The sequence below is a fragment of the Acinonyx jubatus genome, chromosome A1, assembly GCF_027475565.1.
Source record: "Acinonyx jubatus isolate Ajub_Pintada_27869175 chromosome A1, VMU_Ajub_asm_v1.0, whole genome shotgun sequence".
Classification (NCBI taxonomy): Eukaryota; Metazoa; Chordata; class Mammalia; order Carnivora; family Felidae; genus Acinonyx; species Acinonyx jubatus.
Window position 1 is genome coordinate 227470191 of NC_069380.1, and position 13751 is coordinate 227483941.

Consider the following 13751-nt stretch of genomic DNA (forward strand, 5'->3'; position numbering starts at 1 on the left):
ACTTTATCCTTCAGATACTTAATTGAAATAATTCAAGAAGATGTAGGGTACAAAGATATGCTTCATTCATGCTCTTCTTTCAAGAAATGGCTGCTGTTGAATCATACTGGAACCATCACACCATGAGCCCCTGAGGGTAGAAGTAGTTAATATTTCTGGGCATCATATTTTGGTCCAAAAAGGCTTTGCAAATTTATTAATTTCTGACTCCGGGTTCAGTGCCTGTTGCCAGATTATAAGAAATTGCTGGTCTCTCTAGCCCTTTTCGGGCAGAACCCTACCCCCGCCCCACCAAACAATGTACACATCACGTGCCCAAAGGCACATGTCACCTGGCAGGGGCTCCACCTTCTCCAGCAGGGCTCTGTGCCAGCAGCTGGGCACGGTGGGGCAGGACGGGCAATCCAGAGATTGGGATCCAGGGAAATGCGAGTAGACAAAATCGGTGTATTTACTTTCCCACCTTTTGTAGAAATAAGCATCTTTTGTTTTCCAGTTTGGGAGATGGCCAAGCTTCCCGGGATGATGTCCTGGGGTTAGTGGTACTCGAAAATGGACTTGAAGTCACAGGATACCGCTGGCTGCTGAACAGAGCAGACCTGAGGCTTCAAGACCCCACTCAGTGTGAACTTGACAGTGCAGAGAAACCGCTGAGGGGGAAAAAAACAAAACCAAAAACAAAAAAAACAAGACAAGCAAGATGACCTAGAACTCAAAACTTCTCCCTTCTGTTGGAATATCCCTTGTGAATGTTTTATTCACGTGGATATAGATGTATCCACGTGGGTGAGGACATAGACCTCTGACAATTCAAAGACGATTCTGAGCCTCTTCTCGCGTGCTCATGTTCCCTCTCCCGGCCATCTTTGTTTCACGGTCTAGTGCGCTGTGGCCAATTTAAGCTCCTGTTCACTTCTTTCTTACGCTGTAGATGTCAAATGCATGGGCCAGCGGGAAGTTTCACTGATGATACCACCATGCTGTTTTTGTTTTTTTTGTTTTTTTTTTATTTTTTTTCAACGTTTTTATTTATTTTTGGGACAGACAGAGACACAGCATGAACGGGGGAGGGGCAGAGAGAGAGGGAGACACAGAATCGGAAACAGGCTCCAGGCTCCGAGCCATCAGCCCAGAGCCTGACGCGGGGCTCGAACTCACGGACCGCGAGATCGTGACCTGGCTGAAGTCGGACGCTTAACCGACTGCGCCACCCAGGCGCCCCCCACCATTGCTGTTTTGTACGCCAAAGCGATAGTAATGGGATTCCGTGTAAAATCTTGAATGCCTTCTTTTGTTCCCCATGACGATGGGCATGTCTTGGAGGAACCTCCAGGGGCTCCCACCTGCCCATCCTTTGTCCCACAGGCCAGCCTCTAACCTTTCGCTCATGCTCCTCCTCTGCGGTCTTCCCCTCCCCTCTGTCTGCTGTTTGGACAACTGTCCTTTAAGATCAAATAAAAACATCTCTTCCGCTCTTTCAGGACTTCTTCCAAGTAAAAAGTTACCCATCTTCTAATCTACTTGCACATGGCTTTATTTAAACTCCCCCCGTCGTGCCAGTCACATTGTGAGTTATGTACAGTTGTTGACGCCCATGGAGAGTGGATCTGCTGAGACGGGGGACTGGGTGCATCCGGTTTCTGTCCATTTCTAGCCCAACACCCAGAACCAGCTGTGCTGAGTGATGCTCGGTCTGGGGTCCGCAGCAGCCTCTACCCATCGTGTCAAGTAGACATTGAAACCTGTGACTTGTCCCAGTCACATCCATTTCTTTCCCTGTGACACTTGGGCTACAGGAGCCACTGTGAGCCAAGGGTATTCCATGGACCTTCTCTCTCCACTTTTGGTCCAAACTGCTCTCTGGCTTCTTGTGGCAGTGTTGTATTTTATGATGTTACTCAACGTTCTGAATCTGTAGGGACCACCAAACCTAACAAACATTGTGCATCGTGATGATCATCTAAAACCTGAGGATTTGTGTCAACAAATGGATACGGGTGCGTCTCAAAGTACCCCTGGAGAAGCAACACTGTTGATCACGCCAGACTCAACGATGCTTTGTTCTGAGGACGTTAACGCATGATATACATAAATGGCGTGAGGCGTCATGAAACCCCATCACCTGAAAAGTTTGCTGGGATTTTCAGGACTTGCTATCTGGTATCACTTCTTTGTGAGCGTGACACATTGCCCACTGCATCACACAGATGTGACGGATGCACAGGAATGAGACTGTGACGCTAAATAGTGGTCAGTATCCCAAAGCACACAAACGAATTTCACTGCTAAGTTAGATCACATTGGAGATTTGAATTTTAAATAAGTTTCTCCTTATCTTGGCCAAAACGGATGTTAATTATAAACAAACATAAATATACCGGTATATACGTGCACACATAACATGTAAGTTATACAGAAATAAAATAGTAATAAGCCACGAGATGAAAGTAACACAGACACCCCGCCCCCACCATCCCCCTCCTAGACAGAGCTGTGATTGGAATTTATACCAGGCATATATCCTTTCAAAACTTCTATCTATATTTATGCACAGCTTTGTTTAACCCTTCAAAAGGCAATTTTAACTACACTGCTGTGCGTATGAGTCAGGCCACATGTCAGACACCCAAACCCGTAGACTTTGTAGGCGTCCTTAGGGTTTATAAGTGTCCTGAGAATAGATAAGTGCCCTTCCCAGTAATGTGGAGGTCGATGCTGCTGGCCGCCGTCATCTGCAGTCTTCGGAGGCTCTTAGATCTGTCATGTTCTTCTCTTTCGGATAATTCCTCCTCCTCGTGGTCCAAGGTGGCTCTTCATGTCTGCCGTCCAGGAGCAGAAATGGCACATAGTCGACAGGATAGAGCAGAGTGCCCTATTGAAAGTCACATATATCACTGCCACTCACCCCCTCTTTGGTCTGCATTGGGTCACCTTAGCCCCCGAAGTGCATGGTAGGCGGGATGTGTGATGTGTTTGTGGGGAAGCCATGACCCTCGGGCATTCCCTTCGCTCAGGAAAAGGGGGTGTCGTGGCATGCTTAAGGGGGTCAGCAAGAGCTTTCTGTCCCCAGGAGGAGGAATATTGTGTAGAGTTACCTGCGCATGGTAAGAAAATTTCACTTTTTATTCGTTTCTCGGTTTTGCAATTCCTCAGCAAACGGCGTAGCCCCTGGTTACCTGCACTCGGGGCCGCACCCGCTGCCCACCTGGGCATGCCACAGAGGACAGGGGTGAGCGCAGCACCCACTCTGTCTCCAGCTGCGCACTGTTGTGCACTCGTTTATCCCTGGCCTCAGCGTGACCTCTGTCCTGGCCAGCAGTCACCAGCAGAACGTGGAAAAGGCTGCCAAGAATCACGCGGTAGGAACACACCTACAGCCACGTGTGCTGCGTGAACCCACGTGCTCGTGGTGTGGGAACCAATCCCTGATGAGCAGCAAATTTGGCGGCTTCTGAATTTTAGTTAGTGCAAACTGTGACAAACTTGTGTAGTGAAGTCTCGCCTACACCCGTCATCACCTTTCAGGGATTAATCCTTAGGAGGGAAATGTGGAGACCAAGTCCATTTTTCAAGGCTTGGGATACATAAGCCGGAATTTGTCCTAATCGCTCTGGAGGGCAGCGACAGTCGAGGCACATTTGGATTTGGTTTATTATCACTGATGGATCTGCCCCTCGTGACATTCCTGATGCTTTTAAGTTCTCATTTCAGAATAGCACGGGTTGCCTTTCTTTCTTCCAGTTTTCATTTTATTAGTGAGCCATACTTTTTCTTTTGCTGCTTAATACCATTTCTTTTCCAAGCCATCGGCTTATTTCGGTGGCTGCTTGCTCCTCCCGGCTGGCTCCCGCTCGGTCTCACTGTAGCTTCACGTCACCGTATGCCAGGAGCTTGGTGACCCAAGACACGGTATTTCATGTCCTGCAAGCAACAAGTCACATGAGCCTGCAAAATCACGGCCGTGCCTTTCTGTGCAGTGACTCTCCTTTGTCACTACGCATGAGTGAATGAGATTCTCTTCCTACTTCTGTGCCTCTCATATGAACTATATCCCATCAGCAAAAAAAGTGCTGGATTTCTGATTTTAGTGAGTTTGCAGACTTAAAACTCTAAACTAGGCTTTCCCTTCACTTTCCTTGTTGACATTTGACCATTCAGTACTCCATGCCATTAATAAATACTCTGTTATATACTACTAGATCAGGGTTCCTCAGCCTGCCCACTCTTGACATTTTGAGCCAGATAATTCTCTGTTGTGGGGGCTTTGCTGTGCCTTGTAGGATGTTATCAGCATTCCTGGCCTTTACCCAGTAGATGCCAACAGTACCCCTTTCCCCCGGTTGTGACCACCAACAATGTCTTCAAACATTGCCAGTCGTTCCCTTGGATGATGAAATCCCTTCAGTCAAGAACCACTGTATGAGACTATCTTTCAGGGGTGTATCAGCAAAGATATTAACAAACAAGACTACGGGATTCTCTGAGGCAGGTTGGCATGTCAAGGATAGAGTGCCTTTAAAAGGAAGGTAATGGAAAAAGTAAAAAGGAAGTAATGGAGAGGTTCCTGGCCCAGGTTTTCCCAGATGTGGATGAGAAGTTAGGAGCAGAGAGAATTCTAGAGGGGTCTTAGCGGTGTTCTGGTTGGTTCCGTCACAATGACTGGGAGAAAAGGCGGATAAGCCTGGTGGTGTGGCCCAGCCTCGATAACTCTGTGGGGCACAGCACAGTGGTGTCATCGTGTCGGTCTCTGGAGCAGGGCAGTATCGCCGGCCTCCCTCCCACCTCTTCCTAAGGGGCGGGTGGTTCTGAGCAAACAATTGGGGGTGCCCGTCACCCTCACACAATGCCCCTTGGCTCCAGACTGACAGAGAATCAGCAAGGCTATCTATCCCTGAATCTCTTTATTCTGATACTTGATTCAGAAAAGAATCCTGCCACTTGAACATAGGTTTCTAATCTCTCAAATGCAAAACGCTTTGTGTCTTCAAGGAGAGCCGAGAGACCATGTGTGCCACATAAATACGGCTCCTTGGCCACCACCTCTGTCCCGTTTTTGCACGGATTCCGCCCTCCCTGTAATCTACATCTTCCGAACAGCGACCAGGGGAGTTCACACACCTGAGCCACCTTCTTCTTCAAAATTCCCAAGGGTCAACATAAGAATCATCTCTCTCCTGGCTCTTTAGCATTGCTCTGAGTTTCTTCATAACCAGAACTTCTATCCCCTGCCTCCTTTTCCCTTAATCCCCCCAAAAGCTGGAAGTGCTAAGGAAACCCTGTTGAGGGAAGATCTATTAGCAACTCGGATGTTCAAACCAAGCCAAGCAAAACTGGCAGACAGAGGATGGACTTATGTTTATGTTGTTGCTTTTTAAAGTATGTGTACAGGCTGACGCCTGATTAAACGGAGCCCGGTGTAAGAGGACATGCCTGCCAGTGCACATCTCTGAGCTATCTTCTCTTCTGACACACGAGGTGTACCTTCAGCTGGGAGGGAAGAGTGGGATTTTATTTTAAGGTCAGTGTTCCCCTGCTGCTGAAGATCCACGCAGTTTCCTTGGCCTGTTGTATATTTCACCCAGATCCCTTCGGAACAAAACTTGGCCTGCACAAGGGTAGTGACGGTGATGCCCTCTCAATGGTGGGAAAATATGGGCAACAGAGATGCGTCGCAATGGCGAAGAAGGCTTTTCTGTTTGTGAAGACACAGCCGAGCAGGAGAAGCTCTTCTCCTTACGTGGCCTTGCACGGCTGCGACATATGGAGAGAGGAGCAGGGTATCTCTGCACCTCTGGACTGTAGATGCTTCCCCCAGCCTCGGGGAGCTCTCCTTCTCTGCACCTCTGTGGAAGCCCGCCCAGTGTGACAGAACGGAGGCTGGGCAGTTGTAAACTTGGCAGAAGGGGAAGAGCTGAAAGGCTCTCGTTAATTTTTCTCACTAGTAGGGGCTTTTATGAATGCAATAATTAGAGCGCTCTGTGAGCCACCATCCCTGAGAGAAGCCCATGTTTACAAAGTCTTGGTTTAAAGGGGCGCCTGGGTGGCTCAGTTGGGTAAGCATCTGACTTGAGCTCAGGTCATGATCTCAAGGTTCATGAGATCGAGCCCGCCATCGGGCTCTGTCTGTGCTGACACCTGGGAGCCTGGAGCCTGCTTCAGATTCTCTGTCCCCCTCTCTCTCTGCCCCTCCCCTGCTCATGCTCTGTGTCTTGTCTCTCTGTCAAAAATAAATAAGCATTAAAAAAATTAAAAACAAAAACAAAAAAACCCACAAAGTCTTGGTTTATGGACATCTTTGCTTTCTGGTTTGGGAACGTTCGGATTTTTATCCCCAACTTACACCATTCTCTTCATATAAGGAGAAAGTGGCTTCTACTCTTCCATACTGCAGCCAACTAAGAAACCTTTTAAATAGAATTTAAGCTGCGTGGGGAAACAAAAGTATGGAAACCAAGTCCAAAGAAAGGCTTTCATCTTGTTTTTTGTTGGTCCGTTTGTTTGTTTAAGCCACACATTGGACACAGCCCCGCACCTGTGTAACTTTCTTCCCAAGGGGACATTTCTTAACTGTGGCCAGTAGATCTCTCCTCCCCTGACTATGACCATAGCAGAAACATCAGGTCCAAAAATCAGCAGCTCCTTGGCTTGTAACACAGAGGCTTGTTATTCTCTTCCTTTCCAAAAAGATTTAAGCATTACCTTCTTGAACAGAGAATACCTTATTTTCAATTCTATGCAGTTTTAGAAAATGAATGATAGAGACTGTTGATTGATTTGCTTTATTGATGTCAGTCATACAGTTACACATTTAAGATCAGTAGAGAAAAGCGCTGATGGTATGTTATTGAGTGTGGCACTATTTGGGGCGATAAAACCAATTGATTTGCTCTGTGATTTACTGTCAACATAATCCTGCCACGCACTCTCCTTGCTTTGCTGACAGCTTGTCCCCGAGAGAGCTCCATGGCGGAAAGGTCATGGGGAAGCCAGAAGGATCAGAAGGATCCTACTACACCAAATGTACTTAGTCCTTACTGTGATTATGGCTTAGTCTACTCAGGCTGCCCTAACAAAACACCAAAAACAGTGGGGGGGGGGGGGGGGGGGCGGGAGGACTTAAACAACAGAAATTTATCTGAAAGTCCCAGATGAAGGTACCAATAGATTTGGTGTCTGCTGAGAGCCTCTTCCTAGTTCACAGATGACCCCTTCTTGCCACACCCTTACCAGATGGAAAAGAGAAACTCTGGGTCACTTCATTTCTTTATAGGAACACTAATCCCAACATGGGGGTTCCATTCTCATGACCTCATCTAAACCCAATCACTTTTCAAAGGCCCTGCATCCAAACACCATCAGATTGGGGGTTGAGGCTTTTAACATAAGAAATTGGAGGAAGGGGGCCACAAACATTCATTCCAAAGCATTATCCTTTTAAAAAAATCTGAAAGACTCTGGTGTAATGCACTCAGTTCTTCGCTTCTTGAGCTCTAACTGTATATGTAAAATTCTAAATTACTACAAACCAGACAATGAGTAAGGGCAGTGTTAATGCCAGAAATAAATTCTCTGGCATTTTTTTCCTGTGTAACAACATGTGAATCACCTGTACAAAGTGTAGTTTGAACATTTAAGTAATAACTCTAAGAACCGAGGGCTTCTAGAACTTTTGCAAGTTTTGTTAAAATACAACCGATGAAAAGAAAACTGTGCACAAAACTGAGGAACGTTAACTCTCGAGGGTAAAAGTAAAACTTACTACCAAGAATAAGGGAGGGTTTCACTGAAAACTTCCCCCAAGCCAGATTTTTTTTTTAAACCGCAGAGGCCTTTCTCCTTTTTCTTTTGCTTTCCCTTTAGCTACTCTCTGCTTGATTTTTAATCTTCAGCCTGATAAATGAAGATACGTAAATACTGAAATATATGTATATACATAGAAGCATGTGTATGTCATAATTTGGCAGTAATGCAGATAGTAAATCAAAAATATTCTGCTACCTTTGCTCCTGTTAGTTTCCTGGAAATATTTTGTCTTCTTGACTGTGACCCGTCTTTGTTACAAAGAAATTCTCTGTCCTGACTTGATGACATTTTGCATCTTTATTTTTCTCATATTTCAAGCTCTTAGACAATGTTTGGTAATGTGCCCTCAAGATCTAGTCCAAAACAGTTTGCTTAAGGCTTACAAATTCAGTCCTGTGTTCGTAGGACTACATAGCTGGATGATCAGTGGGTTGATTGTATGAAAGATGTAGCCACAACTTGCCTTCTGTCCACGTGCTAGTCTTATAGCAAGTTTAGGATGGATGCATCTTGTGTTCAACTTATAAATGATGTATTTCCACTTTGGTGATAAAATTGCATATCCCATGACTTGTCACAGACCCTCACTCCAGAAGAAGCTTAGCCCTAAAAGTTTGCATGGGCAGAGTGTCCATGACCGAAGTCAGATCCTGATGTCACCATCACCCTAGGGTCCTGTTGGAGTTGATTTTTCAGGCAGCATAATGTCAAGTACATTGGCACACTCTTAGAGAAGACTTCAGGTCTTTTTATAGGTGGTAAAAGTCTATTTTTAATAGACAATTGATAAATCTTTCCCTGTTAACTCAGTAAAAGTTTGAAATAATGTACCCAGATAAAAGCCACACACATTGAGTGGCTTTGAAATAACTCTTTTTCTTTGGTATTGACACACCAGGGTGCCATCAATGTTCCGAAATAGCAGAGAATCCCCTTTGAACTTCATTTCTAGTTGCCACCAAAGATTATCCGTATTCACATCAGTTTTCCTTTTATTTCCTTCAGATTCTCTTTGTAGCCATTAAGAAAGGATTGTAATAAAAGATATTTAAGAGCTACATAGATCACATGTCCGAGCAGAAAAAAATTGTCTACTGATTTAGCCATTTATCCTATTTTATTGTGAAGAAGTTAGGAAAGGAGAACAAGATGAGCCCAGCAAATGATAACACAGCTCCTTTTTGTTCTTAGAGTTTGGCTATCGCATTTTGTAACCAGCGTGCAAATACTACTTCTGGGCACGTCCAGCTGTTACATTAGTTCTTCCTACATGACAGGGAAATGCCATGCCTATTGAGTTTCAAATTTCATAATATGATTGTTCTGAATATTACCAAATCTTTATATGAAGACAGTAGCTTAAAAGTTTGAAGGGGGCACCTGGGTGATTCAGTAGGTTAAGCTTCTGACTCTTGATTTCAGCTCGGGTCATGATCTCATGGTTCATGCGTTTGAACCCTGCATGGGGCTCTGTACTGACGGTGCAGAGTCTGCTTGGGATTCTCGGTCTTCCTCTCTCTCTGCCCCTCTCCTGTTCTCTCTCTCTCTCTCTGTCTCTCTCTCTGTCAAAATAAAGAAATAAACTTCAAGAAAAAGTTTTAAGGAGATGACCAAGTAAACCATGAAAAAAAAGCTTATATAAAGTAATTTTCCTCTTTTCCTGTTGCACCAGCAGAGACATTCAGTTCCCCAAACTGGTTTCTCTGGATGAGTCAGTATTACCCCTGCTTCATCATGGAAGTCAGCAAACCTGCAGAATGACTGGTCTCTTTCCCTGGCACGACCTTTCTACCCAGTGTAGCGAGCCCGTCTCAAATAACGAACCAGGAGCAATGTGACAAGGCTGGTTCACTTCCAATGTTGTTACTTTTTGTACTTACAAGAAACGTACTGGTTTCATTAGTAGGCTTGCACAGGCACAAAGTCATTTCGGAATGGTTTAGAAGTGGCTTTGGTTAAAAGCATAAGCAGATTCCCCCACGTTGAGTGTCCTTGTTACGACGTTGAAATTGAGTGACATTCTCATTGAAGATGACCTTTTGTGGGATGTCCAACGTCCATCCTTGGGATATTCATCTCTGAGCTTTGGCCTTTGCTTAAACTAAGCTGTGGCATAATTGAGAAAAAGAAGACATGAGTTTTTAATTTTTCTCGTAGAAAATAATGCAATTCTTAAAATGATTTGTGACAGTTAAATAACTTTACACTTTCCCTATCAACACTTCCATCTTTATGTTCCAAGGGTATGAAGTAAGCTTGTGCTCCAGTAAAATTTTCAGAACTAAGAAACACAGGTTTTGAAATACAGCTATGATTGTGTATTTATACATGGATATATACACACATACATGTACAGATATGGGCCCAAATATGTGCAGGGAAGTTTAGTATATGTCATTTAGACTATATGTTAAGCAGCCATTAATAAACACAAATAAGGAGTAAAATAAATTAGTGTCCCTACCCTGAAATTGTGAAGGATGATTTTGTTTTCCTGGGACTTTTCTCATAGGTAAATACGCGAGTATTTTTTCTAAACATAGAGTTTACTTCATTTCTACCCTCATTGTATTTATTGCCTTTATCTTTCCCAAAAGACAAAGGTTGTTTGTGATCAAAGATCAGAATCACTATTGTAATTTTTCATATTTTTAAAATCCTAAGAGGAACAGAAAACTTGAACTGTGGAAAAAATGAAAGACATGAACACTTTGTTAATGAGTTTTTATTACCATGCGTGTTTCTGTGGCGCATTGTACTTGCTGTAAAGCACAAACCACATACCGCTTTGCATCCTGCTTTGTTCATTTTACGTTTATTATTTGTCCAGACACATTGCTACACGGTCGTCATAACTACCATTTTTAATGGTCTGCTGATATCCCCTTGTACAGTAAGTGGTAGTTTTGAAATTATTTGTTTTAATTTTTAATTACACATTCTTTTATTATTCGTCAGATCCAATTCAAAGCCAACTGAACGATCAGAATTGCCATAAAATCTAGATTTGCCGTTAGCTAGGTCAATGCATCTGATAAGCGATAGCAATTGTCTCTTTTTGTGATGTCTACAATGCAGCGATGGAATTCAAAGTCCGACAAATACGTATTTTAGGAGTTATATAAGAATTTATCAGCTGGCACTTAGGCATAAGAATTGAAGGCATTTGAGTGTTGCTATGTACTCTGTTATGCTAGTAGTATGCTAACTGTAAGACATGCCACCTTGATCGTTGGCTTTCGTCCACTCTACCCACCAAAATTAATTTATTTCCTCTTCCTTTTAACAGCAATGTGCTGACACCGTTCTTACAGAGCTTATGCGTTCTCCTGCCAATTACATTCACTTATGTACATGCTCTACAGCCTTTCACTTTCCATCCTAAGCTCTTGGTGGACGGGAGTGGCTCTGTCATTTTTGGCTTACGAAGGCACTACCCTGCGCGCAATCGATGTTCACCAGACGTCGTGTGTGTTTTTGTTTCTGTGTGTCGTGTTTACAGGAGGCAAAGTTGGGAAGTGTAACAATGCTAAAAATGTTTACTCTCTTATTTTTTTTTCCACCAGTGGGATGGAGTAGGACCTCTTCCAGACTGTGCAGAACCACCAAAAGGGATCCAGATGCTGTGGCACCCATCAATAGTCAAACCCTACCTCACACTGCTCTCTGAGTGCTCAAACGCAGACACGCTGGAAGGGGCGGCAGGTGCCCTGCAGAACTTGGCTGCAGGGAGCTGGAAGGTATGACTAGTTCATTATCATAAAGAGGAAATCTGGAATTATGAGCACGTCCTTAGAAAGGAATAGAAATCCAGTTGTGAGATATGCAATTCCAATACAGTTTTTGAGGATGTTAGAGAAAGACCAGTTCCATTGAACTGTTGGACATAGAAAGGTATTCCTTTTAAAAATTCTCAAGGGCTCAGGAGTCCTTGAAGATCACTACAAAGTATAGATGAATAGATGTAAGTATGGTCATTGAAAATGCTGTGATATGCTTTCCATTCTATCTGTGTAGCTGAGCTATTTTGTTTTCAGGGGAGATTGTGACATGTGGATGCTTTCCCAAGCTCTGTTGTTTCCTGTTAAGGGAGCTAATACCCAAGCACCTTGTTTCAAAACCCATGCAAACCCCTATAATGTTGTAGTTGGTCCAGTCCCCAAAGGAAAAGAACCTCTTTCATTTTTAACCTATGGGCTTACAGAGTAGAATAGTATTGCTGGGTCTCTTTGGCCAGAAGGGACAATGGGGAAGGAGATTAGGAGATTAGGAGGGCCTTTTTCTCTGAATTCTTGAAAATACACACTGTTCCTGATTGGTTTTCATGGAAAATTTCCACGACCCTCATTTTGGGTAGAAAAGGATTCACCATAGCAAAGAATTCTTGAGTTTAGTCACTAACCATTACATGAGCTAACTTGTCTTATTGCACAGAAGAGTGTAGTCAAATGGGAGAATGAGGGCATATGGGGAAAATATCAAGAGAGGAAGTTTGAACCTCTGCCATCCATTTTTCATTTCATTTAATATAAAAGCCTGGGGCTTGGAAGACACATAAATCACTGTCTCGCATTCACTTTCTTTAAAACGATGTTAATAAGACACAGAGAATTCTCAGAAGCTCAGTATCACAGGCACTGCACATACTGTCCTCAGCATTGTCACACAACTACATCCTCCCTTCTTGCTCTAGCTTCCAATATCTGCCTTCTTGTGTCTTCTCTGTCGTTCTTTGTTTCCACTGCTGCAGCAATGCCTTCTTTCTCAGGTGGGACATCCCAGCCCTTGGGGACAAGCCCTGACAACACCTCCCAGGAGCTGGCTGCTGACATATGGGCAGACCCATCGCTTCTTTTGAGAGTCTTAGGAATGAACATCACTGTCTCTTTCCTCCCCATCCATAGGTGTCCCCAATGTTGCTCAGAAGGAATTCAGGTTGGACTAGACTTGAAGTGAAGTTACCTTTTGCTTTCAACCAGAGAAAAGTTTCAAAAGTTGAGTCACGTCAGGAGGAGTCCCAGAGTAGGGCCTTGCATGACTGGGGAAGAGATAATAATGGAAATCACTTCCTTGAATGAACCCTGCGTTCGATCTTATCTCCCTCTAAATTTAAGAGGCTTTGATTCAAGTTACAACTCAAACTTAGTCTCTGCCTTTTCTGAGCTTTGTGACCCTGAGCAAATGATAGTGCCTGACTGCTTGGATGTGTCAGTTTCAGATAGAGAATACTGTGGCTGCTTCAAGTCACAGCTTGCGGATCAATCCTGACACTAGATGCAAAAATGGTGGCAGGATGCCACAGGCCAATGGGCTGTTATTACATGTGGCCAAAAGTTTGGTCAACGCTACTTATCAAAAGCATTTGCCATCCTAATAACTCTAGAAAAATGGCGTAGTCCTCAGGCAGGCCAAGGGACTGCTAAGGAATATTTGTGTGTAGTTATAAATATATAAATATATGTATATTTATTTACTAAGAGTTTTCTTATCAAAATACAAATGCACAAGCATGCATAATAGTCAATCACATTATCTTCATTTACTGTATAATGTATTAACACACCATATTAAATGATAAGGACATATGTGGGAAGGGAAAGTAGACAATCCATAGTGATGATTTAGGGTCATCATTAAGCCAAATACTGGTAAATGGTTATAATTTTTAAAAGATCAAAAATAACTTGTACAAAAACCAAACAGAGAAATCCTTCCTTTTCAAAATAAAATAAAAAAAAAAGATTTTTTTAAGAAAGAGTCTTCACTGATTAACACATTGATTAAAGACTCACAATGGGATCAAGTTTCATGCAGACAGTGCTACCATCTAAAACCTAGAGTACTAAGAATGTATTTTTACAGCCACTGTTGAAATTTAGTGGCATTTTTTTAGTGTCCTTAACTTTTTATGACCCAAACAAAAGCAGAAATGTAAAGTGTAAAGCACC

At 43.5% G+C, this 13751-nt stretch overlaps 1 protein-coding gene across 3 annotated transcripts in view; it reads left to right on the plus strand.

Moving 5' to 3' along the window:
- The window catches only part of CTNND2 (catenin delta 2), a 933243-nt gene that overhangs the window by 806055 nt on the left and 113437 nt on the right, over nucleotides 1–13751 (plus strand). For all 3 annotated transcript variants that reach the window (XM_053202070.1, XM_053202078.1, XM_053202077.1), the window contains exon 15: nucleotides 11370–11543. In XM_053202070.1, coding sequence (XP_053058045.1) covers nucleotides 11370–11543 — 174 coding nt within the window. The remainder of the gene's footprint in view (nucleotides 1–11369; nucleotides 11544–13751) is intronic.